The sequence below is a fragment of the Salmo trutta genome, chromosome 22 (genome assembly GCF_901001165.1).
Source record: "Salmo trutta chromosome 22, fSalTru1.1, whole genome shotgun sequence".
NCBI lineage: Eukaryota > Metazoa > Chordata > Actinopteri > Salmoniformes > Salmonidae > Salmo > Salmo trutta.
In genome coordinates this window covers 12,422,634-12,447,177 of record NC_042978.1, presented here as the reverse complement: position 1 = coordinate 12,447,177, position 24,544 = coordinate 12,422,634, and the positions used below count along the sequence as shown (strand labels likewise).

General features: G+C 41.8%; 1 protein-coding gene across 2 annotated transcripts in view; it reads right to left on the bottom strand.

Moving 5' to 3' along the window:
* LOC115158102 (cAMP-specific 3',5'-cyclic phosphodiesterase 4D) overlaps positions 1-24,544 on the bottom strand; it is a 166,665-nt gene that overhangs the window by 118,557 nt on the left and 23,564 nt on the right. For both annotated transcript variants that reach the window (XM_029706637.1, XM_029706638.1), the window contains exon 6: positions 9,642-9,844. In XM_029706637.1, coding sequence (XP_029562497.1) covers positions 9,642-9,844 — 203 coding nt within the window. The remainder of the gene's footprint in view (positions 1-9,641; positions 9,845-24,544) is intronic.

The following is a 24,544-nucleotide window of genomic DNA, read 5'->3' as shown; positions in this document are numbered from 1 at the left end:
TATCGTGAGGTGACTGGCAATTCCCAGCCCTATGTACCAGGACATCCAAATCAGTAATGCAATGGCTGGCATTTGCAGGTAACCCTATTAGAACATAGCACCCATAAGCTTTTATAAATTCTCGAATATAACACAAATCCTGCATACTGAAACCATTTCTATGCTCAATGTTAACATTGGCTAGTTTTATCATAAACCAGTAGATTTAAAACTGGGGCTTGATAACCCCTTTCCAACACAGACCTTTAGCCATTATCACTCGAAAACAGATGGGTGCCATGGCAACATCATCCATGGAATGGCTAATCCTTCCACTGTCTCAGTGTTAAAAGTGCTTTAAAAGCAAACAGAGCGTCTGAGTAAAACGGCAGCAGCACTGACCACATATGGGTCACTCTTCCCAGAAGCATGACCTCACACAGCCCAGCTGGGGGGCACTGACAGAGAGACAGCGTCTGGGGTTGCCCACAGGCAGCCGGCCTGGCGCAGCTCAGCAGCACTAACACAGACCTTTATTAAAGGCTCTGTTTCCTCACGGCCAACACGTGAACGGCATGGAGACACCGGCAAGCGGCTTGGGTAGACAGCAAGAAGTAGGCTATATTCAGGAACATTTGAGGATTTGCGCCATTTTGTCAACACAACTCAATCCTCAAACAAATGCTGTTCTTAGGGCCTTATCTAATCAGAACCATAAAAACAACACAGTTTTCATCAGCAAAGTCAGGAGCATCCCTCACACCTCAGCCACAGAGCAGTCCGTTCATCTCTCTCTACCTTGCCCATGTGAACTGAGTCATCGGTGTGGGATAAAAATGTCATGGGACAATAGAGGAGAGCTGCATTCATTCATACATAAATACGAGGCGCCGGGGAGGCAGAATGCAGGGAGTGAGTCACGTCTCTACTCCTACCTGAAGCCTGCAGTGATTTCAATGCCATACTATCCTCAATGCCAAACAGTCAGCGGCAGTCAGTAGGCAGCTTTCATGGCGGTGGGCCTCCAGAGTGGATAACTGAGGTGAAATGTGACGTGAAACACTGCGATGCTATAATGGTAGGCCCCAGTCATGAACCATCACTGACCCCAGTACAAAATGTTTCCAGACCAAAAAGCCAGGGTCACAAAGATCACAACTGAATGGGTTGAAGGTATCACTTCAATCTGATGTAAATTGATGATGATGATGGATGATGATGTCAATGATTGTCTGATCTTATCTTAAAGTGACCATGTAATGTTCGCCTACATATGGCTTAAAGAAGAAAGGGATTCAGCCACAACACAACACCCTCTCACGCTGGTTAGTCCAATATCTACAGACAGTTAATGAAAAGCAACCAAACAACAAGAAACATTTCCCCCAGGATCAAACTTAGACTGCAGACTGAGATGACCTCATAGACCACAGAGAGGAGGAAGGTCCCTTTGCAATATCCTCTCACTTTAGTAGGCCAACGCTCTTCTAGCACAAACTACCCCTAGCCACACTGTCTTTCATGCTCAGCAACCCAGTGTGTGTTTGTGTGCGTGTCTGCGTATAAAATGAAGTAATGAAAAAATAAAAGGCTCTTTTTTTGCATCATAACAACAAAAGATAATTACAGGGAAAATGTGAATTTACGTTGGTGGTTAGGAGAACTAACACCAAAGGTTTGGAGAATTTATGTAAAAGGTTAGGTGAATTGGGTTAAGGTTAGAAAAAGGGTTAGGTTAAGGGTTAGCTAAAATGCTACAGTTGGCCCAGATGCGACTAGAACACACAACCTTTGGATTTCTAGACTGTTGAAGTATAAGCACTGAGGTACATATGAACTGGAGACGCTTCCAAGATGGCAGACTGTTGCTTGTAATGTAATCTACTCACGTTCGCATACGCCGTGTCATGCTGGTTGCCATCTGCTTAACAGAGTCAATAACGCCTGCGCACTAGCACTCAGTGCACACTGAAGCAGTGCGAGCAACGACGACATCATCACGTCAGAAACATGACAGACATTGGATCAATATAAAATGTCCATATTTTCCTCTGTGAGTGACGGAAAACAAATCGGTATCAAAGACAATTACTTGAATAAGTAAATGGATATTTTTTTGCCACAAAAGTGATGAAAAAAAGTGTATTTAAAAAAAAATTATAATTGAGACTTCTCTATGGGGCAGTCTATGGGAATTGTATTTTTAGGCTCGACTAAACTACAATACAGAAAGTGTCCTCTGAGCACAGTGGAAAGTGTGCTTCTAGACCAGAACCCCGGGGCATTGGGTACACGCCCACCAGTGGAGGCTGGTGGGAAGAGCTATAGGAGGACGGGCTCATTGTAATGGCTCAAATGGAATCAATGCAACGGAGTCAAACATGCGGTTTCCATATGTTTGATCTGTTTGATACCGATCCATTTATTCCATTCCAGCCATTACAATGAGCCCAGCCTCCTATAGCTCCTCCCACCAGCCTCCACTGACACCCACCCATCCTCCGCTGACCAACCTCCCTTCAATCATTTCTGCCTTCAGTAACCTGTCTTTGGTAACCATACCAAACTAACATATTACACTTATTGGAGGGGCAAGGATTTACGTAAAATACCAAACGTTTGTCCAATGAGCCCAGTCTGGGCAAAGAGGTAGTTCCTTTTTTTCTGGAATTATGCACACACTTCAAATCAGCATGAGCTCAATACCTTTCTGTGTTAAGAGCTAAATCAGTGCATCCTGACTGACTTTACTTCACACAAAATGGAGAGTGTGGGGAGGATGTTGACATTCTAATTAAGTGGAGTTGCTTGCTGAGACACCGCCATTCAATTGAGCACTTTTATCCCTCTCATTTATTATGAACTTTGAAGTGACAATAAGGCATTTGCAAAAAGAGATCAGGAGGTTAGTAAGGCTATTTAAAACACCATTAATAATGACGCATTACAATTACCGTTTAAATGCGGATGGCCACGACATTCGTGGCTTTTTCAGCCCAGGGCGGTCCTTCTCCATAGTTCTGTTGCGAGTCAGGTAATGCTCTGTGTCGGAGTGAAAACGCTGCTTGATTCGGATGTGAGTTCTTGGTTGTCGCCACAAGTGTTTGGGTGCCTTGGCGGAACCAGCACTTTCTCTACTTAGACCTGTGCACTCCATCTTTTCGGTTGTTCCCTCCAACATCAGTAGGCTACCTCTTCGTATGAAACTTCAATGTGCCTACAGGCGGTGGCACATTGCGCTGTCCACGAGCCGTGGTGCTGAAACGAGGGAACGTCAGATAGGAAAGTTCTTCTGCGTCAAAATCGACATAACCCCAGTAGATATAAAAGCCACAAACAAATAATATTAACTCTTCAAATATTATACCAAACTATTCATTTGATACTCTTTTCTATCGCTGCCTTTCAATCTATGGAGATTCATCGGTTGGCAAAAATGTTTTTGCAATCCTCGCTCTCGCAATGTAGCCTACATGTGCGTATAACAAGGAGTAAAAGAAAACAACTTTTTTTGCCCATTTCAGAAAACTTCAAACGGAAGGACGTCGGAGTGAGAGGAGCATCTATCGATAGGTGAACTCACTCCACTGCTTGTGTTGTTGGGCTCCCATCTGCGCGCGTTATGAAGCAGTTCAGCCAACCGTTGGGACTGAGCGAGCACGACTGACGCGAGGTATTCATCACATTACATCACCGAGTGAGCGACATTGACTAGGAATTCAGTAAATGACTAATCCTTCTGTGAAATAAAACATTGATTTGTTATGTTATCAACTTTGGACACTTTCAAGTTAGCTTCTTCTGGGATTCAAATCATTAAAGTGAAAATTGCCCCCAGTTTTCTGTGATCCAATTGAAGGGATTATGTTAAAAAAAAATCTCCATATTTTGTTCAGTTAAAAACAAACTACAAAAGATATGCAGTCAGTCAAGGGGGCAAGGAAAGTTTAAGAAAGTCAGTTCATTCCTCTTTAAATGTGTTTCTTTATAAGGCTGGTAAATAATTTCAATAAAAAAGGAACCGTTTTTATTGAACTTTCATTTCCCTACAAGATAGATAGAATACAATTCATTGCACTTGCAGTTCCAGTTTGTTCTCTTTCATTTCCTTCACCATGATACAACCGTTGGACTGTGACATAACATTGTTTCTTCATCTCATTATCAGTTTATGGTCACTGCTATGAATAAGATGGTATTCTAGTATTGATAAACTATGACTCAGAGTTGATATAGCCCTCTACAGACTTATATACCCTGTGATGCTCAACATTAAAAAGGCAATAACACTCTCCATACACTCCACATAGCCCTGACATCCAGTCATTTTTATTTGACAGTAATAGACCTTTGAATACATTCTGTACCAAAAATCCCTGCATAATTGCACAAAGTTTTCAAATGAATTACCGAGGACTCGGCCATTCATTTTCTCTCTAGATCTGAGCATGTCACTGTGCCCTTTTCCCGGCTTTGCAAACATGATGGGCTCTTATTGGAATAGGAGAGAAAGCGCAAGCCATATGAAGAGAGGGAAAGACGTGAGACAACTAAAAAATGAGAGAAAAACGAGAGGGCAGAGAGGAAGAAAGAAAAAAGGGAGAAAAATGGAGAGAAAGACATGATAAACAGACATTGAGAGAGCGAGAGAACCAGGCAAGACTCTCCCCCTCCCCATATCTTCTCTGACCTTTCTCCCACTTGCCTCTTCAGGGCCATTCCAGTAATTACCCGTCAATTCATAAGGAGAAAGGAGAATCATTAATAGCTGTAACACAGCAACAACCAACAACAAAAGCCCCATCATACAGAATCCTGCCTCCTTTCCTGTCATCTGGCCTCCATGAGGCCTGCGATGCCGAGAAGCAGACGGTAGAGGGGTCAGCTCAGAGGATACATGTACCGCCGGGCCATAACGAAATTTGTGGATAAACAAACACAGACACAATAAAGCAGGTGACCTCCGTTGACCTGAGGCTGGGAGAGGGAGAGGCGGGAAGCAGCCGTCAGACAGAAGGCTTTTCTTAACCCCCTCTGGGCTTAGAGAGATACAGGATTCAGAGAGATTCCACCTTCATATTATTGACTGAGCTGAATCTGGGCCACAAAGATAAATAGGGGCAGGGAGGCGTGATTGGAAGACGCTGTGTGAGTGAGTGCATAAACACTGGAACAAACACAGACATACAGATAACTGCCAAAATAAACACAATTTAGTAAATTAGGGATACAAAGTATATTTAAAGCAGATACCTCAACACAGGTGTGGTTCCTGAGTTAATTAAGCAATTAACATCATGCTTAGGTTCATGTTTAAAATGCCCAGTTGCCCATTATTTGGCTACTATGGCTAGAAGAAGATCTCAGCGACTTTGATAGAGGGGTCTCAAAGGAGCATAGGGGGGGTTAAAGGGTGTGTGTTTATGTGTGTCTCAGTCACCAGATCTCAACCCAACGGAACACTTATGGGAGATTCTGGAGGGGCGCCTGAGACAGTGATTTCCACCTCCATCAACAAAACACCAAATTATGGAATTTCTTGTGGAAGAATGGTGTCGCATAGATAGACTTCCAATAGAATACCAGACACTTGTAGAATCTATGCCAAGGTGCACTGAAGCTGTTACGGCGGCTTGTGGTGGCCCAATGCCCTATTAAGACACTTTATATTGGAAGTTACCTGTACGTCCAAGCACACGCACACATATCCACAAAAGTTAGTCAGTCTCTGCTTCCCTCAGCCTTGGCTAGATTAGCTTGATTTGAAAACCAAATGTCACAGGTGCAGTTTCCATCCCAACTAATTTGACTGCTTTGAAAGAAAGTGTGGAGAAAATTCAAACCCTTGCAGCAGACATCACACAGTCGCCTTCTCAATGAATCACACTGCGGACCGCTCATGGCTTGTTGAGCACATAGAGGGAGAGAAACGAGAGATTGTGCGGGTTCGAGGGGAGTAACGGAGCGAGTCTGACAAGTCGGAGACCATTACGATGACACAGCACGTGTTTGATGGATCACAGGAAAAAAGCAGGAATAGGCATTTTTAGGCTACAGTCCAAGCTATGTCTTCCAATGGTGCGACTGCTGTCGGCATCCAAAGATTATCCAACTTCAATAAATGCCTGGAGGTAAGGATGACAGCGGTGGTGTAGCCTAAGGGCGATACGGATATCACTTATTGTTGATATCTACATAGTGCAATGATGTGAATCACACTGCTTCTCTCTCATTTAGCTATTTGTGCCTTACGGATTGTGGTTGTTGTGGATGGCTGTTCACAAATGTATATGTGTATTTTAACCCAATAATGGTTGAAGTGAACTTAACAATGCCTCACTAATTCAACTGTCACACCACATGAGAATCCAAAATATAAGATTGTTTTTCTCCAATGTTAATAAACATTGTAAATGTAAACAAACCGTACATAGCCTCAAAACATGGTTAAAACAATCATTTTGATATCATGGATGGTCAGTCCTTGCATCCATAGCTCTGTCTATTACCTTAGATACATTTCTCCAGAAACATCCCTCAGCTTTTTTACCAAAACAGAGGCGGGTTTTCGCTTTGTTGTTGTTTCAACTGTGGATTCGCCCTTGAAACAGCTGCAAATTATCGAGATATCAAAGTGTCAACAACAGCACACGGCATACATTTTTCACATGCAAATAGCACTTTTCGGTAGTGCTCAAAGCATGCCATTCCACGAGAACATGAAAAATGGCGCTGCAATGGATAGCAGCCATTTAGTGTTTTTTTTGCGCCGATCTTAACTTTGTATGGTAGATAATATTTCCGCCATCGTTTCCTATGACTGAAAAGAGCTTCTGGACATCAGAACAGTGACCACTCACCTCGATTTGGATGAAGGTTTTTGCTTCAACGAGTCGGAGGCACAGGACATACTGCTCAGCCCGGACCAGGCCCTAATCCCCGAGACTCGGAAAAAGAAAAAGGTGGATAAGAGAGGCCGATCACGGGCATCCTGACGAAAATACATTGGTGAGTACATAAACCGCCTCTACCCTCCATTCTATTGGCGAATGTATCATTGGAGAACAATCACAGCGGAACAAACTGAACGAGCTCCGTTCGAGACTATCCTATCAACGGTACCTGAAGAACTGTAATACCCTACGTTTCTCAGAGTCGTGGCTGAACAAGGACATGGATAATATACTGAACATCTAACTGTTTTTTCTATGCAACGGTAGTGTCGGTTAATCTCAAGTGGGGAGGTGTGTGTCTCTTTGTTAACAACAGCTGGTGTGCAATCTCTGATATTAAGGAAGTCTCGAGGCTCTGCTCACCTGTGTTAAAATACCGCATGGGCCTCCTGACACAGCGGTCTAAGGCACTGCATTGCCATGCTAGAGGTGTCACTACAGACACAGGTTTGATCCCGGGCTGTGTCGCAGGCGGCCGCGACCGGGAGACCCATGAGGCGGCGCACAATTGGCCCAGTGTCGTCCAGGTTAGGGGGAAGGTTTGGCCGGCCGGGATGTCCTTGTCTCATCGCCTTCTAGCGACTCCTTGTGGCGGGCCGTGCGCATGCACGCTGACTACGGTCGCCGTACACGGTGTTTCCTCCGACACATTGGTGCTGCAGGCTTCCGGTTAAGCGAGCAGTGTGTCAAGAAGCAGTGCGGCTTTTGGCAGGGTTGTTTCGGAGGACGCATGGCTCTCGACCTTCGCTTCTTCCAAGTCCGTATGTATGTATGTATGTATGTATGTATGTATGTATGTATGTATGTATGTATGTATGTATGTATGTATGTATGTATGTATGTATGTATGTATGTATGTACGTACCTACGTACGTACGTACGTATGTACGTACATACATACGTACATACATACATACATACATACATACATACATACATACATACATACATACATACATACACAACTCATGATAAGCTGTAGACCACAGTATTTACCAAGAGAAGTTTTCATCTATATTTTTCATACCTGTCTATTTACCACCACAAACTGATGCTGGCACTTAAACCACACTCAACGAGCTGTATAGGGCCATAAGCAAACAAGAAAATGCTCATCCATAGGCGGTGCTCCTAGTGGCCAGTGATTGTAATGCAGGGAAACTGAAATCCATTTTACCAAATTTCTACCAGCATGTCACCTGTGCAACTTTTACTCCACACACAGAAACGCATACAAAGCTCTCCCTCGCCCTTCATTTGGCAGATCTGACTATAACTCTACCCTCATGATTCCAAGCAAAAACTCAAAACAGGAAGTACCAGTGACCCACTCAATACAGAAGTGGTCTGATGAAGCGGATGTTAAGCTAGTACAGACTAAAATATGTTCCGGGATTCATCCGATGGCATTGAGGCGTTTACGAAATCAGTCACCGACTTCATTAATAAGTACATCGACGACCTCGTCCCCACAGTGATCGTACATACATATCCCAACCAGAAGCTAGGGATTACAAGCAACATCCGAACTGAGCTAGAGCTGCCGCTTTCAAGGAGCAGGACACTCATCCGTACGCGTATAAGAAATCTACCATCAAACAGGAAAAGCATCAACAGGACTAAGATCAAATCCTACTTCACCGGCTCTGATGTTTGTCGGATGTGGTAGGGCTTGCAAACTACCATGGATTACAAACGGAAAGCCAGCCGCGAGCTTCCAAGTGATGTGAGCCTACCAGATGAGCTAAATGTCTTCTATTCTCACTTCAAGGCAAGAAACACTGAACCATGCATGAGAGCAACAGCTGTTCCGGACGACTGTATGATCACGCTCTCCGTAACCGATGTGAGTAAGACCTTTAAACAGGTTAACATTCTGACGGATTAACAGTACACCAAGGTAAAATGTCTAAATGACTATCGCCCCGTAGCACTCACATCTGTAGCCATGAGATGCTTTAAAAGGCTGGTCATGGCTCACATCAACACCATCATCCAAGAGCCACAGGTGACGCAATCTCTATTACACTGCACTTTCCCACCTGGACAACTAAATCATAAACAACACAGTAGGCTAATAGGTCCTTAGTTGTGGGGTTATGCCCAGGTAGAACCATCTGTCTAATCTATACTTCCATATTCCCAAATCCTATTCTTGAAGATCAAGGGGTATTAAATTAATTGGAATGACTGGAAATCTGACAGACTTTGCTTTTAATGTAAATATATAACAATTCATATTATTATCTGTAGTAGAAAGCAATTGGTTAAAAGAAGCCTACATAACCAGCCCATAAAGTAAAATGCAACATCAATTTATGGCTAGTAAACTCTAACATTGATTTATCCTGCAATAGACGTCATTCAATTGGTAATATGAATTTTTGTCTTCTTCTAATGACTCTTAAGGGGAAAGTAATCTAAAAGAAACTGAAAGTAAGGAAATTACAATACTGAGTTTGATAATCAAAAAGTGACATTACTGATTGCAATTCTGGACAGGTAACTAGTAACTAACGGATTACATTTAGAAAGTAAACTACCAAACCCTGAGATTGTGAGTACTCGTGTGACAGAGTCAGAAATAAAGAGAGGCAGCTCTCGACAGAGTGAGTGTTTCTAATGAAATGAGAGAGAACGAAAAACAAAGAGATGGAAACAGAGCATTACAGAGACATAGTTGAAAGAGTAACAAGCTGCTCCACTGACTTGGAGTTGTTGATGGTCTCCAGGCTCTTGGCAGCCACGCTGGCAAGGGCATTCCTGCAGTGGGCCTCCAGGTCCAGCAGCCTGCGGTGGTCTTGGGTGTGGGTGGAGTGGCGCCGAGACAGTGGGGGCAGCAGTATTGTCCCTGAGAAACGCCGCCGCACTGCATAGCTGAGGTTGGCCGTGGGTAAAGAGTCCCTCAGACTCTGTGGAGGAAACAAAATACTATCAGAGGACAGGTATTCTGATCAATTATATAATCATTTTAGAAAGGATTTGACATATTTCTCTTGACATTTCTGTACGCAAGGGATATTATTTAGCTACGTTTCAGGAAAAGCAATCACTTAGATTTTTTTTTTTATTGTTGAGTAAAATATCAAGGGAATTTGAGAACTCTATGAACATCTACATGTGGCGGGAAAACTTGAGACAGAAGCAATACCTTGTCCAGGATATCACAATGTTGTTGCATTTATGAGAAGCTAAAACTTATGAAAAGCTAAAATGTCATTTCTTTGGACCACAAAGTAATACAATTCTCAGTGTAAGATCCACCGCAGCTAGGTACAGCGTCCTGACAAATAGCATGACGACACTCAGGCACCAAACAATGGATTCTCACAACAGGGCAATAACTGCAAGGGTTAAATGTATCAACTCAACTGGAACCAGTGAATGTAACAGGCCTCTGTGTATACATGTGGGACAACAAGGCTCAGAGAATGAGTTGATGTGATGTGTCAGACCATTTCAAAAGTGTGGCACAAGTTCAACACAAAAAGCCTCACACATGAACACATCTTCACCCAATGCCAAAAACACAATTACCAGAGTGACAAAGTGGACTCAGCTCAATACGTACATTTCCTAATTATTGAGTGCACTAACCCAAACCATGCTTGACTGGTCTCCTTGTGTTCTAAGGAGTGAGAATTCAGAGAGCGGACGAGTATTGATTCCTGCCTTGTTGTTAACACCTGAGGCCTGTATGTTTAACTGCCTTAAGCCTGGTATTAATCTAGATGCCCATCAATGAAGGGTTTTAAAGTGAAGTCAAGCCATCTGTGTGAGTTTGTGGTGTACCCATTTGTTTTTTTGTTTTTTGGGGGGGGTCCAAAAAGTTACATATTGCAGATTTAAAGCAGTAATTCATATTTAATATGTGTTTGATGAATTCGATACAATTCCATTTATTCTGTTCCAGCCAATACTATGAGCCCGTCCTCCCCAATTAAGGTGCCACCAACCTCCTGTGCTAGACAGTGCACGGGTTAAATTGGCTGGTGTGAAGTAGCCTGCCAGAATATACTATTCCATTTCTATTGCACCATCTGGATATATTTTTACCTGGTGTTATTTTGAGCCTGTGGTTGCAAAATGGGAACATACGGATGGGAAATACATAGATATGTCTAATACAGCACATTCTTGCTTTGAGAAGTTGAGATCGGTTGCAATTAAAATGAATAGAAATTAAAAACAAAGCACTTTCTTCTGAAACTCGTCAGTCTATTCTTCTTCTGAGAAATGAAGGCTATTCCATGCGAGAAATTTCCAAGAAACTGAAGATCTCGTACAACGCTGTGTACTACTCCCTTCACAGAACAGCGCAAACTGGCTCTAACCAGACTAGAAAGAGGAATGGGAGGCCCCAGTGCACAACTGAGCAAGAGGACAAGTACATTAGTGTCTAGTTTGAGAAACAGACACCTCACAAGTACTCAACTGGCAGCTTCATTAAATAGTACTCGCAAAACACTAGTCTCAACGTCAACAGCCGAGTGTGGTTTCCAATCAGAGGCAGGTGTCTTTCGTTGTCTCTGATTGGAAGCCATACTTAGGCAGCCTGTTTTCCTTTGGGTTTTGTGGGTGGTTGTTTTCCGTAAGTACCTGACGGAACTGTCGGTTGTCGGTTTTGTTATTTTTTTGTAAAAGTGTTATCTCATTAAAATTAAAAGAAGATGAGCACTATACCCGCTGCGCCTTGGTCTGTTCTTTACGACGCCCCTGACATCTGCCCTACCATCCCACCCTCTTCCAACACACAATCGAGATAAAATGTTGGATTTCAAATAATTAATTTGTATTGCCTGCATTTCAGAACATACATCACGTCAGACAATTGTCCACAACGTACAATAATATACTTTTTTTTTTAAATAGCACCACGAAACTAATCCATATTGTCTATGTGTTATTTCATAAGATAATAATCATTCCTATATTATGAAATCTTAAAATGGATTTATATTATTTCATGAACCCAACAGTCCAAACATCAGACTAAAGCCTCAGCTGAACATGATGTTCACACTCAGATTGCAATCTGATCAAAGCAAAGCATGAGAGCGTGTGGTATTAAAACAGATACAGTTGAAGTCGGAAGTTTACATACACTTAGGTTGGAGTCATTAAAACTCGTTTTCAACTACTCCACAAATTTCTTGCTAACAAACTATAGGTTAGGACATCTACTTTGTGCATGACAAAAGTAATTTTTCCAACAATTGTTTACAGACAGATTATTTAATTTAATAATTCACTGTATCACAATTCCAGTGGGTCACAAGTTTACATACACAAAGTTGACTGTGCCTTTAAACAGCTTGGAAAATTCCAGAAAATGATGTCATGGCTTTAGAAGCTTCTGATAGGCTAATTTACATCATTTGAGTCAATTGGAGGTGTACCTGTGGATGTATTTCAAGGCCTACCTTCAAACTCAGTGCCTCTTTGCTTGACATCATGGGAAAATCAAAAGAAATCAGCCAGGACCTCAGAAAAACAATTGTAGACCTCCACAAGTCTGGTTCATCCTTGGCAGCAATTTCCAAACGCCTGAAGGTACCACGTTCATCTCTACAAACAATAGTACGCAAGTATAAACACCATGGGACCACGCAGCCGTCATACCGCTCAGGAAGGAGACACGTTCTGTCTCCTAGAGATGAACGTACTTTGGTGCGAAAAGTGCAAATCAATCCCAGAACAACAGCAAAGGACCGTGTGAAAATGCTGGAGGAAACAGGTACAAAAGTATCTATATCCACAATAAAATAAGTCCTATATCGACATAACCTGAAAGGCCGCTCAGCAAGGAAGAAGCCACTGCTCCAAAACCACCATAAAAAAGCCAGACTACGGTTTGCAACTGCACATGGGGACAAAGATCGTACTTTTTGGAGAAATGTCCTCTGGTCTGATGAAACAAAAATAGAACTGTTTGGCCATAATGACCATTGTTATGTTTGGAGGAAAAAGGGGGAGGCTTGCAATCCGAAAAACACCATCACAACCGTGAAGCACGGGGGTGGCAGCATCATGTTGTGGGGGTGCTTTGCTGCAGGAGGGACTGGTGCACTTCACAAAATAGATGGCATCATGAGGAAGGACAATTATGTGGATATATTGAAGCAACATCTCAAGACATCAGTCAGGAAGTCAAAGCTTGGTTGCAAATGGGTCTTCCAAAATGGACGATGACCCCAAGCATACTTCCAAAGCTGTGGCAAAATGGCTTAAGGACAACAAAGTCAAGGTATTGGAGTGGCCATCACAAAGCCCTGACCTCAATCCTATATAACATTTGTGGGTAGAACTGAAAAAGCGTGTGCGAGCAGGGAGGCCTACAAACCTGACTCAGTTACACCAGCTAGGTCTGGAGGAAGGGGCCAAAATTCACCCAACTTATTGTGGGAAGCTTGTGGAAGGCTACCCGAAACGTTTGACCCAAGTTAAAGAATTTAAAGGCAATGCTACCAAATACTAATTGAGTGTACGTAAACGTCTGACCAACCGGGAATGTGATGAAAGAAATAAAAGCTGAAATAAATAATTCTCTCTAGTATTATTCTGACATTTCACATTCTTAAAATAAAGTGGTGATCCTAACTGACCTAAGACAGGGAATTTTTACTAGGATTAAAATTTCAGGAATTGTGAAAAACTGAGTTTAAATGTATTTGGCTAAGGTTTATGTAAACTTCCGACTTCAACTGTACATACATACGGAATCACTGGTCACTTTAATAAATGTTTACATACGGCTTTACTCATTTCATATGTATATACTGTATTCTCTTCTACTGTATTTTAGTCAATGCCACCCCCCGACATTGATCGTACTAATATTTATATATTTCTTAATTCCATTATTTTACTTTTAGATTTCTGTGTATTGTTGTGAATTGTTAGAGCTAGAAACACAAGCACTGTTGGAGCTAGGAACACAAGCATTTCGCTACACCCGCAATAACATCTGCTATTATGTGGCCAATAAAATTTGATTTGAACCCGATCGAACATCCCTGGAGAGGCTTAAAAATATATATGTGCAGCGACACTCCCCATCCAACCTGACAGAGCTTGAGAGTTTCTGCAGAGAAGAATGGGAGAAACGGAGTCTGAATACTTTCCAAGAATGGGAGTCTGAATACTTTCCAAATGCACTGCATGTACAAGGACGCGCACACACACACACACACACACACACACACACACTCAAACTCGCATACGCACACACTTAAAATAGCTATGATGATTTAAGACAGAGAAAGACACAGTTTAAAATAAGCCACCTAAAACACATTTAACATCAAAACCAAACATTGCACACCTTAAAGCAAAGTAGTTGACTTTATTTGTTTCTCCCAGCTGCATTTCTGATGACTTGATATCACCATTGGGAGCATTAGAGTGTGAAACGGTCTTAATTCAGAAAATAAATATTGATTCTTAAAATCATCACGTTTTGAGAGATGAGATAACCAGTGTGCTCCAAATTATTTAACTACAGCCACAAGGAGGCTGACACGAACCATTTGCTTTTTGTAATGATTACCCTCACCTGCATTTACAACGACTCCTGCATCCGGAGGGTAAAAGACTTGAACTGGTAGCTATGGATTTAATGGAAAAATTTACATAAATCCTCATATAGCTATTTTAAGTGTGTGTGTGTGTGTGTGTGTGCCCTCTTACAGCTCCACCTCCGGGGGAAATCAGCAGGAGGCCTCTTGACTAAATGTACAAAGAGAGTTCTGTTCAATCAGTGGGTTTGTTTGTCTCAGGACCATTGTGTATGTATGTATGTATGTATGTATGTATGTATGTATGTATGTATGTATGTATGTATGTATGTATGTATGTATGTATGTGTTTGTTTTTGGAAAAAAGCGATTTTAGGATTATTAGTTATGATTAGGGTTAAGGGTTAGGTCTGTTACGTTGACCGCATTACCGCCACACCGGTGGTCAGGAGTCATGACAGCAGTCAAATTCCATGTGACCGTTTAGTCACAGTAATTAGGCATCTCCGAGCTCTGATGCTGCTGATGGTCATTAGTAGCCTACCAAACTCACTAACTGCCTGGTACTCAGCACTGTATTGTTCTCTATTCACTCTGACATCAATGCAAATGTAATCAAAAATGTAATCAAACACTTCATGAGAGCCCAAGAGCTCATGTTCTTTTCTATAGTGACGGTTGCTATTAGGCTAGGCCTACTATATTTATTTCTCAACTTTCCTAATATTAAGCACATTGATTCTCTTTACAACAAGAGAATAGCCTACCTGGCTGGCATGAAAATGAACCACGGGAATAGTGTCCTCCATTCACTATTTAACTGCATAGACAACATGTATTTTTTCCACCCGTTTCGAGGTGCATGATAATGGTCCATTCTAAATAAATAAAACATTCCACACACATACAGTACCAGTCAAAAGTTTGGACACACCTACTCATCCAAGGGTTTTTCATTATTTTTACTATTTTCTAAATTGTAGAATAATAGCGAAGACATCAAAACTCTGAAACAACAGATATGGAATCCTGTAGTAACCAAAAGTGTTAAACAAATAAAAATAACCACCCTTTGCCTTGACAGCGTTGCACACACTTGGCATTCTCTCAACCAACTTCACAAGGAATGCTTTTCCAACAGTCTTGAATGAGTTCCCACATATGCTGTGCACTTGTTGGCTGCTTTTCCTTCACTCTGCGGTCCAACTCATCTCTATTGGGTTGTGGTCGGGTGATTGTGGAGGCCAGTTCATCTGATGCAGCACTCCATCACTCTCCTTCTTGGTCAAATAGCCCTTACACAGCCTGGAGGTGTGTTTTGGGTCATTGTCCTGTTGAAAAACAAATGATTGACCTAGTTTGCTTTTAGTGGGACTGACGGCGTATCGCTGCAGAATGCTGTGGTTGCCATGCTGGTTAAGTGTGCCTTGAATTCTAAATAAATCACAGACAGTGTCAGCAGCAAAGCACACCCACACCATCACACCTCGTCCTCCATGCTTCACGGTGGGAACCACACATGCAGAGATCATCCGTTCACCTACTCTGCATCTCACAAAGACATGGTGCTTGGAAGCAAAAATATCACATTTGGACTCAACAGACCAAAGGACAGATTTCCACCGGTCTAATGTCAATTGCTGGTGTTTCTTGGGCCAAGCAATTCTCTTCTTATTGGTGTCCTTTAGTAGTGGTTTCTTTGCAGCAATTCGAACATGAAGGCCTGATTCACTCAGTCTCCTCTGAACAGTTGATGTTGAGATGTGTCTGTTACTTGAACTCTGTGAAGCATTTATTTGGGCTGTAATCTGAGGTGCAGTTAACTCTAATGTACTTACAGTATCCTCTGCAGCAGAGGTAACTCTGGGTCTTCCTTTCCTGTGGTGGTCCTCATGAGAGCCAGTTTCATCATAGCGTTTGATGGTTTTTGCGACTGCACTTTAAGAAACTTTCAAAGTTCTTGACATTTTCCGGATTGACTGCCCTTCATGTCTTAAAATAATGATGGACTGTTGCTTCTCTTTGATTAATTGAGCAGTTCCTGCCATAATATGAACTTGGTCTTTTACCAATTAGGGCTATTAGCAAGATGAGGTCGACAGACATGTGAGCTCTGCTTCAGCTCCTAAGGAACTTTGTGTCATCAAGGACATGAGCCACGGCCTGTTCACCCCACTATCATCCAGAAGGTGAGGTCAGTACAGGTGCATCAAAGCTGGGACCGAGAGACTGAAAAACAGTTTCTATCAAGGCCATCAGACTGGTACAGTGGCAAGAAAAAGTATGTGAACCCTTTGAAATTACCTGGATTTCTGCATAAATTGGTCATAAATGTTGATCTCTTCTTCATCTAAGTCACAACAATAGACAAACAGTCTGCTTAATCTAATAACACAAACAATTATATGTTTTCATGTCTTTATTGAACACACCATGTAAACATCCACAGTGTAGGGTGGGAAAAGTGTGTAAACCCTTGGATTTAATAACTGGTTGACCCTCTTTTGACAGTAATAACCTCAACCAAACATTTTCTGTAGTTGCGGATCAGACCAGCACAACGGTCAGGAGGAATTTTGGACCATTCCTCTTTACAAAACTGTTTCAGTTCAGAAATATTCTTGAGATGTCTGGTGTGAACCGCTCCAGGTCATGCCACAGCATCTCAATCGAGTTGAGGTCACGACTCTGACTGGGCCACTCCAGAAGGCGTATTGAGCCAACCAGTCTACTGTTGAAGCCATTCTGTTGTTTACTACTATGTTTTGGGTCGTTGTCTTGTTGCATCACCCAACTTCTGTTGAGCTTCAATTGGCAGACAGATAGCCTTACATTCTCCAGCAAAATGTGTTGATAAACATGGGTATTCATTTTTCCGTCGATGATAGCAAGCTGTCCAGGCTCTGAGGCAGCAAAGCAGCCCCAAACCATGATGCTCCCTCCACCATACTTTACAGTTGGGATGAGGTTTTGATGTTGGTGTGCTGTGCTGTGCTGTGCCTTTTTTTCATCCACACATAGTGTTGTGTGTTCCTTCCAAACAACACAACTTTAGTGTAATCTGTCCACAGAATATTTTGCCAGTAGCACTGTGGAACATCCAGGTGCTCTTTTGCAAACTTCAGACGTACAGCAAATGTTTTTTTGGACAGCAGTGGCTGCTTCCGTGGTGTCCTCCCATGAACACCATTCTTGTTTAGTGTTTTACGTATCGTAGACTCGTCAACAGAGATGTTAGCATTTTCCAGAAATGTCTGTAAGTCTTTAGCTGACACTCTAGGATTCTTAACCTCATTGAGCATTCAGCACCGTGCTCTTGCAATCATCTTTGCAGAACGGCCACTCCTAGGGAGAGTAGCAACAGAGCTGAACTTTCTCCATTCATAGACAATTTGTCTTACCGTCACCTGATGAACATCAAGGCTTTTAGATATACATTTGTAACCCTTTCCAGCTTTACGCAAGGCAACAATTCTTAATATTTGGTCTTCTGAGATCTCTTTTGTTCAAGGCATGGTTCACATCAGGCAATGCTTCATGTGAATAGCAAACACATTTTGTGAGTGTTTTTTATATTGCAGGGCAGCTCTAACCAACATCTCCAATCTCGTCTCATTGATTAGACTCCAGGTTAGCTGACTCCTGACTATCTTTGGAGAAGTCATTAGCCTAGGGGTTCACATACTTTTTCCAACCTACACTGTGAATGTTTAAATGATGTATTCAATATAGACAAGAAAAATACAATAATTTGTGTGTTATTAGTTTAAGCACACTGTGTTTGTCTATTGTTGTGACTTAGAGGACGATCAGATCACATTCTTTGACCAATTTATGCAGAAATCCAGGTAATTCCAAAGGGTTCACATACTTTTTCTTGCAACTGTAAATACCCATCACTAGCCAGTTCCTCAACCCTGAACCTTAAAGGCTGCTGCCCTATATACATAGACATGGAATAACTGGCCACTTTAATGTTTACATACTGCTTTACTCATTTCATATGTATATACTGAATTCTATTCTACTGTATTTAAGTCTATGCCACTCCGAAATTGCTCATGCTAATATTTATATATTTCTTAATTCCATAATTTTACTTTTAGATTTCTATGTATTGTTGTGAATTGTTAGCTACTACTACACTGTTGGAGCTAGGAACATAAGCATTTCACTACACCCACAATAACACCTGCTCAATATGTGTATGTGACCAATACAATTTTAGTTTAATCTTATCATCTGTATACCCCCCTTGTATACCAACACAACTGGTTGGCTCAAATGCATTAAGTTAAAAATTAACAAGGCACACCTATATTTTGATTTGTTTAACACTTTTTTGGTTAGTACATGATTCCATGTGTTTTCATAGTTTTGATGTGTTCACCATTATTCTACAATGTAGAACATAGTAAAAATAAAGAAAAACCCTGGAATGAGTAGGTGTGTCCAAACTTTTGACTGGTACTATATGATTTAGTATATGTAAAGACAATATTAAATCAAGTATAGTCTGATGGGTGGCAATATTAGCCTATCACTTGTGAATGATGCCCAGCTTATGTACAGTAAGGCAATAAACAACACGCCTTTTTTGCAACTTTTCCAATCATAGTCACACACCTCATGTAGCCGAGCCCATAGGCCTATTTGTTTTGATAAGGTTTGTATCACAACTAAAGTGGCCAAATAACTTCTTAAAACTCAGCACATCAATTCGCTTTACAATGGCATACATACGCAGCACGAGTTTCACGTTTGGGTAAGATAATTTAAGACAAACATTCTGATCGATTGCGTCAGCCTTATCGCTTTTAAAATCGTTTTTGATGCTAGTGGTTGTATTAATTTATGATCTATTGCATCCCACAACTGTCCCAGACTATATTAGGATATTTATTTCTTGCTCAGAATAGGTTTACTTTTGTAATATGGGGCATAGTAGATTGACATAGGCTAGTGCTTTTGCTGTACGTTTGTTCTACTCATCCTGTTGACTGATGAAAAGTAAATGTGGACAGTTTTTTTTCAACATCTTCAATATGCACCTTGGAATTGGATAAGGATGCGCAGTTGCATCCCCGATGTGTCGGTGTTCACTTGCAGCTTGTGAGAAGGACCCAATCACGTGACTGGCATTGGCTAATAAGAAATGAGATATCTGAGAGAGCCATGTGAGTGAGAGGTACTTCTGGGAGAAGGGAATTATCATTATTCTATTCAGCCCAAGGGCACAACGGCCACTGGCTGCAAAAAGTATGGATTTTTTTAGAGGCATTACGGCCACACAAAGGGGATGCCACCGGGAAATTCGAGGCATTATCAAGTTATCAAGTTTGTCAAATTGTAAATAAGAGACTGATGAAGTGTGTAGCCTGCGCAAAAAAACAAAGCAGAGCTCATGCCTGTTATGCAACTTTTTTCAAATCATCATTAGAGTCGCATAATGCAGTCTTAGAATGTATAAAAAATCTAAACATATAGCCCAACGTTTGATGGCAACTAATGTTGCATAAATAACTCTAAATTAAGGATACAAGAGGACCTGCTTCTTTGTTAACTGCTCAACACAGAATATCCGCATGTGCGCACTCCCTCAAATCGTTTGGAGAAAATATCCATTATATTTTAGTCAGCTATGTTCAATTGTATTCTTCCTACTATAAATAATGCCACAGAATTCTAAGCAAATTTGTCTGCTAAATGACCTAGTGTAGCCCACAGCCATATGGCATAGCCAGATCAGGGCCTAACATAAGGACAACTCAGAGTATGCTTTTCTGTTCTTCTGAAATAGACTATATCATGTTTCTTTAGACCGGTCTAAAATAAATAATGGATTTATATTACATGGATTGAGACTTTTTAAAATGTAGATGTTCCAAAGGTCTAAATCAGTGGCTTGTAGGATATGTGTGGAAACCTAGAGATGCTAAATGTGTTCATGTTAATTAATGGTCAACTACCGTGAGACGGGCAGTTATTTGCTTGACAATCACCAGCTGACAAAATTTCATGACCTCCACAGCCTTAATTTGGGAAATAGGATTTTGATGGTGTGTGTGTGTGTGTGTGTGTCTCGCTCTCTCTTACAGCTCCCCCTCCTGGGGAAATCAGCAGGAGGCCTCTTGACTAAATGTACAAAGAGAGTTCTGTTCAATCAGTGGGTTTGTTTGTCTCAGTACCATTGTGTGTGTATGTGTGTGTGTGTTGTTGGTTTTACTATCCTTGTGGGGACCATAAGAGAGACATTTCGCCAGCCCCACAAGGAAAAAAGGCTCAGGGTTAGAATTAGGGGTTGTTTAGGAGTTAGTGTTAGGTTAATGGGTTAGGGAAAATAGTGTTTTGATGTTGTGTGTGTGTGTGTGTGTGTGTGTGTGTGTGTCTCCCTCACTCTTACAGCTCCACTTTCTGGGGAAATCAGCAGGAGGCCTCTTAACTAAATATCACAATCAAAATAATTGATTTTATAAGTAGGAATGAAAAACACGACTGATAATGAGAACATGAGCTGTGGCGTCAAGAGGAGGGCACATCAGTGTTAAATGTGAAATCACCATTATTTACGAGAATTCAACACATTAATTCACAGCTCTCATCCTCTCCCAATCTGAAATAAATAACTTTTCCCCATTTAATTATGCTAGCAAGAACAGAATAATTACATTTTCCTCGATAGAACATGGAGCTGAAAATATTCCGGTACAGAACACAATCCTCCGACACCTCAAAGTTGACATAACAGCCTTTGAGTCTGGTAAAATCACTTCACCCTGGACCCCAGAGGTTCAGAGCGCTATGTGTGAGCATGCTTTGGGACAGCAGAGCAGAGCCCAATGTCAAGAATGAGGAAAGCCTAAGACTATGACGGAAGGGCCTTTCAAGTCTACCCACAATCACACACATACTTAAGCAAGACATTTGACAGAGATAGTAAAGCATTAATACATGGACAAATTGCATCCAGTGACGCTATAAAGAGCAAGCAGTAGAATAGTCTGAGACTTATTCCTTGTGATTATGGCCCAAGTTTATCGCACAAGGAGCCTCTCAGTAGGGCTGGCACAATTACCATATAACCGTGTAACCGAAGGTTATGGGTGAAGATTGTCATGAAAATAAAATAACCATCATAACCTGTGCTTAATTTATAAACTGGAAGGTGCCGGAACCAAAAGTGAGCCTGAGAGGGGGGTGACCTGGGGGGGCTCTGAGGTACGAGAACTCATAAAAATGTTTTTATAATAAAGCATTGCATGCATTATCTTCGCTTTTGTGTGCTGACATAGAGCAGTAGAGTAGAGAGAGGTGCTTGCAGAAGTTGTACACATGGGGAAAATAAATTGTAGCCTAGGGTCCGGGAAAAGTGTGGCCTTTATAAATACATTTCATGCAATTCTACACCTTTTTTTATTATCTCACAAATTATTGAAATGACAGGCAACAGTGCATGTTCAGACCCCTTAACTTTTTCCACATTTCGTGATGTTACAGCCTTATTCTAAAATGGATTCAATAGTTTTTTCCCTCATCAATCTACACACAATACCCCATAATAACAATGCAAAAACAAAAATATCACATTTGTATAGTATTTAGACCCTTACTCAGTACTTTGTTGAAACACCTCTGGCAGCGATTACAGCCTCGAATCTTCTTGGGTATGATGCTACAAGCTTGTGCCATGACGTGCCCCTGAGGGGAAGATCATAGCGCTCCCCCTTTCTCTCTCTCACCACAGTTTTATGATGGTCCTAAATACGCTGCTTCTGGGTCTGTAGTATTGGGATTGGAATGTCTGGACTGTGGGACACAGAGAGAGACTTGGCCAACCTTTAACATCAAAAAAGGTTGAATGATGAAACAGTATTTCTGTATTTCCGGACAGTTCGAATGGTCGGTGGGAAATCAAGGAATGACCTTGCCGAATGTTTCATTTGGTGACCTCGTGAAAGACAGGAGACCCACATTACTGTATCTTTGTTTGTATACACTTCTCAATTATGGGGTTTGCATCTGAATGTTGTATTAACTATATTAACTATAAGAATACTTTTGGAAAGATAATGTGATTTTTTGTCTTCTAAATGAGAAATGTTTTTCTTAGTAACTTATGGTCATTCAGTGGCCACGCCCCCGTGAGCACAGACATTTACATCGGCGTCATGGAAGCCCCTTCTCTACTCTAGTATAAAACCCACTTTCGGCGAAACGTAGATTAGACCAAAACATGCCGGGTTGCTGCCGGTGTGTGTGAAGTGGTTCTAGCTATGACCTGAATAATCAACCATTGAGACCAGAGAGCATGGAGCGGTAGTGACATGTTGAAAAGGTTGGCAATTTAAATACAGACCAGAGGACGTAGGGAAGCAGTCCATATGTTACAAATGGTTAAGAAGAAGACTACGCATTCAGTCTGCAGCTGTTGGAGTACTTTAGTCTGGTAAACGCGACCGATCAAACGGTACTCTGAAAGATCCATTCTAAAGAACATTTCACTATCGAACGACCATTAGTACGCCTGACGTATTCATTATAACAAGCTACGACTACGAAAGACTTTGATCACTGGTGGACGAACCAGAGACTTTCTGTCGACTGACTATCCAGAAGACGGACCGGTGATCACAGAGAGGGACAAAGGCATACACTCGTAAATATGTAAAATGCAATTTATTTTTGAATGAATGGCTGTTCATGTGCAAAAGGGTTAGCATTTCCATGAGCGTGGTTATCAACTGTATGTACGTGTCCACTCTGCCTTTCCTGCTCTTGAGCTGTCCCCACCACTTTCCTTTGTCTACCAAGCCGTCATATCGGTTTCATCCACTAGGGACTTTTCTTTCTATCATGTTAGTAACCAATGTATGACCTATTGTGTGTGTTTATATAATTCTGTGTGTGATTATTTAGTTAGTTAAGCCAATTTATGCTAGGGTTCGTGCCGATATCCAAGGGTTTCCGACATTAATAAGTGACTGTAATCGATAAGATATGAAAATATCTGAAGAGAGTTAAATTCTGGAAATAGTAACTCTTTAAACATTTTCCCGTGGTGCCCCGACTTCCTAGTTAATTACTATTCCGTGATTTGTTTAAATCACAGAATAATTACACAGAGAATTGATTTGATAATATAACAGCCTTGATATTTAATGACAGCCAACGTTGCGACACTTGGCACACCTGTATTTGGGGAGTTTCTCCCATTCTTCTCTGCAGATCTTCTCCGTCAGGTTGGATGGGGAGCGCCGCTGCACGGCTATTTTCAAGTCTCTCCAGAGATGTTCGATCGGGTTCGTCCGGGCTCTGGCTGGGTCACTCAAGGATATTCAAAGACTATTCCCGAAGCCATTCCTGCATTATCTTGGCTGTGCGCTTAGGGTCGTTTTCCTGTTGGAAGGTGAACCGTCGCCCCAGTCTGAGGTCCTGAGCACTCTGGACCAGGTTTTCATTAAGGACCTCTTTGTACTTTGTTCTTCTTTCCCTCGATTCTGACTAGTCTTCCAGTCCTTGCTGCTGAAAAACATCCCCACAGCATGATGCTGCCACCACCATGCTTCACCGTAGCGATGGTGCCAGGTTTCCTCCAGATGTGATGCTTGGCATTCAGGCCAAAGAGTTCAATATTGGTTTCATCAGACCAGAGAATCTTGTTTCTCATTGTCTGGGAGTTCTTTAGCAAACTCCAAGGGGGCTGTCAAGTGCCTTTTACTGAAGAGTGGCTTCCATTTGGCCACTACCATAAAGGCCTGATTGGTGGAGTGCTGCAGAGATGGTTGTCCTTCTGGAAAGTTCTCCCATCTCCACAGAGTAACTTTGAAGCCCTGTCAGAGTGACCTTCGGGTTCTTGGTCACCTCCCTGACCAAGGCCCTTCTCCCCCGATTGCTCAGTTTGGGTGGGCGACCAGCTCTAGGAAAAGGGTTGGTGGTTCCAAACTTTTTCCATTTAACTTCTTATGGATGGTGGCAGTATTGAGTCGCTTGGATGACTGATGTGCCCAGAGTAAACAGCCTCCTACTCACTCCCAGAAACTAAGATATGCATATTATTAGTCATATGGCAGGCAAAAACCCGAGAAGAAATCCAAC